We start from the raw sequence: 2,515 nt of genomic DNA on the forward strand, positions 1-2,515 counted from the left end.
TCTTTCTTTCTTTCTTTCTTTCTTTCTTTTTCTTTCTTGTGGGGATTGAACCTAGAACCTAGAGAGCAACTGCTCTACCATTGCCAGCCCAGATCCCTCTTTTTATGTGTCCCAGAGCTTCAACACCAGTCCTAGCAGAACCTTCTTTCCAATCACTTCACAGAACTTCTTTTGAACCTTGGTGGAGACCAACAAAGCTTAGTAGTGCGGTATGGACCACACAGGATGGAAGTGCCTTCTGTGGGTGGAGACCAGCAATGTACAATGAAGATGCAGGCTTCCGAGGATGGGGATGTCTGGGGATGTCTTTTGCAGATGTATGCCAGACAAATTATCATGATGCAGCCTTTCTGAACTCATTGGAATTGAAAACATGAGTACTAACTCTGTGTATGCACAATCTGTCATCTTCCTTCCATGCCTTTAAAGTAGATGGGAGACTCGTAGGATTCTGGGGTTCTGACAGTTTGAAGATCCACCTTACTGATGCATTGGAATCTGAAAGTCACAATGACAAGGACAGGCGTGATTGGAGGTTGGATCCACAGTGCTCTGAGAACTTTACAGCCTCTGGAGTAAATGAGAAGCCTACAGTGGGTACTAATGGGGTTTTCTGTTTATCTATAGACTGCAGCGGAATATGTAAAATCTCGACTCCCAGAGGCTCTTAAGCAGCACCTTCAGGATTATGAGAAGGACAAAGAAAACAGTGTTCTGACCTACCAGACCATCCTTGAGCAGCAGATCTTGTCAATTGACCGAGAAATGCTGGAGAAGTTGACAGTATCCTATGATGAAGCAGGTATGTTACTAATACCCATGAGCCCTCCCCCGCAGAACCCCCAGACCTGGGTTAAATCTGGGTCTTTTCTGAGGTAGCTGATTAAGGACAAACTGGACTTGATGCTCTATCAGTTGTTGGTGAGTTTCTTTTCTGCAGTTTTAGTGTCAGAAATATTCCAGGCGATGACCCTTCCATGTCAAACCCCTTTAAGCTTTTGCTCACTTTAAATGGTGTGTTTCTGGCTGTTTATCAGCTGCACTGCTATCGATCTAACCTTCAGAACGCAAATCGATTTCAAATACTAGATGAAAATCTTTACCTCCAGTAATCTCACAGCTATATCTGATTTGGGTAATTTTTTTTTTTTAATATCAGAGATTGTATTTTCTCAAGTGGTACTTGCTTAACTCCTTGAGATTTTCACTGGATTTGGTCTTTCTTTTCTTCAACAACTCAAAATAGCATCTGTTCTCTAACACCAGCACAGACATTTGATTGACGTTGTAACCTTTATCCGGTCCACGTACACTTCTCAGTGAAGCCGCACACAGACTTCCTTCTTATGCCATTATTATCTGTTGTCTAGCCCATGAGCTACAGCCAGTTTTATTGAAACTGAGTGCAGTGTTACTTAGACTCATTGTAAGATGAAATTCAAGGCCGTTGGCTCCATTGCCTAGTGTCCTGGTTTGTTTTCTATTGGTATGATAAAATACTGACCAGAAATAGCTTGAGAAGAGTGTATTTCATCTTACACTCCCAGGTAACGGTCCATCACTAAGGGCTGTCTAGGCAGGAACTCAAGGCAGGAACTGAGCAGAGTTGTGGAAGGATGCTGTTTACTGCCTTGTACTCTGGCTTGCCCAGCCTGCTATGGGTTTGATCCCCAGCACCACATAAAACCCAGAGCCTTGTCCATCAGACTGACCTGTAGCATGTTCAGACATAGACATGTTCTTGGCCTTGAACTTCAGAGACAAATCCTTCCGTGCAGGATTCATCAGCAAGCGGTGGAAATAAAGACAGGCTTGAGGGTCCAAGGGTCCAGGTTCCCAGGCTTACTGCTTGTGTGATTTTTAGAAAATTAATCGTGTAAGCCCTCTGTTTTTCATTTTATATAATTGAGCTAATATTCCATTGTGTTGTCCTAATAATAAAGTATGTGATATTTGGTAATAGGGTCCTTAGGAAACATAATTAATGCCACAAATGCTTAAGGATAGATTTGGATCTTTCCGACTCCACAGACAATATTAGGAGTTCTTAGGGCCTCTTTATGGGTGTGCAGGCAGGTGGGGCTTGAGAGATAGAACATTTCTCAGACTCTTTGGAAACCTTGAGAAACTAAGCAACATCTCTGCCAGTCACAGCGTGGCTCAGTTTGGCTTTGGTCATTGCTGTCTGAGCATGGTGGCAGGTCTGGTGGAGACTGGATACACGTGGATGAATTCATGACACTGTGTTGTAAAAGCAGAAGGTCACTGCCTCCTCCTCTAGAGCTCATGCACCACTGTGTTTAACCAAAGTAAGACAAGAGAAATAGGAGAAGATATCACTGCACAGTAGTAAGCTGTTACATTATAATATGAACCATCCAGAATAGAAGCTAGAGACTGTGAGATCAGCACCCCACAGCAGGATCCTCAGCACCCCACACTAGGATATCCTCAGCACCCCACACCAGGATCCTCAGCACCCCACAGCAGGATCCTCACCACCCCACACCGGGAT

The 2,515-nt window shown here is 43.9% G+C and overlaps 1 protein-coding gene across 3 annotated transcripts in view; it reads left to right on the forward strand.

Moving 5' to 3' along the window:
* Ppm1l (protein phosphatase, Mg2+/Mn2+ dependent 1L) overlaps nucleotides 1-2,515 on the forward strand; it is a 253,322-nt gene that overhangs the window by 185,429 nt on the left and 65,378 nt on the right. For all 3 annotated transcript variants that reach the window (XM_031374076.1, XM_031374077.1, XM_031374078.1), the window contains exon 2: nucleotides 628-802. In XM_031374076.1, coding sequence (XP_031229936.1) covers nucleotides 628-802 — 175 coding nt within the window. The remainder of the gene's footprint in view (nucleotides 1-627; nucleotides 803-2,515) is intronic.

Source organism: Mastomys coucha, unplaced genomic scaffold (genome assembly GCF_008632895.1).
Source record: "Mastomys coucha isolate ucsf_1 unplaced genomic scaffold, UCSF_Mcou_1 pScaffold16, whole genome shotgun sequence".
Taxonomy (NCBI): Eukaryota; Metazoa; Chordata; class Mammalia; order Rodentia; family Muridae; genus Mastomys; species Mastomys coucha.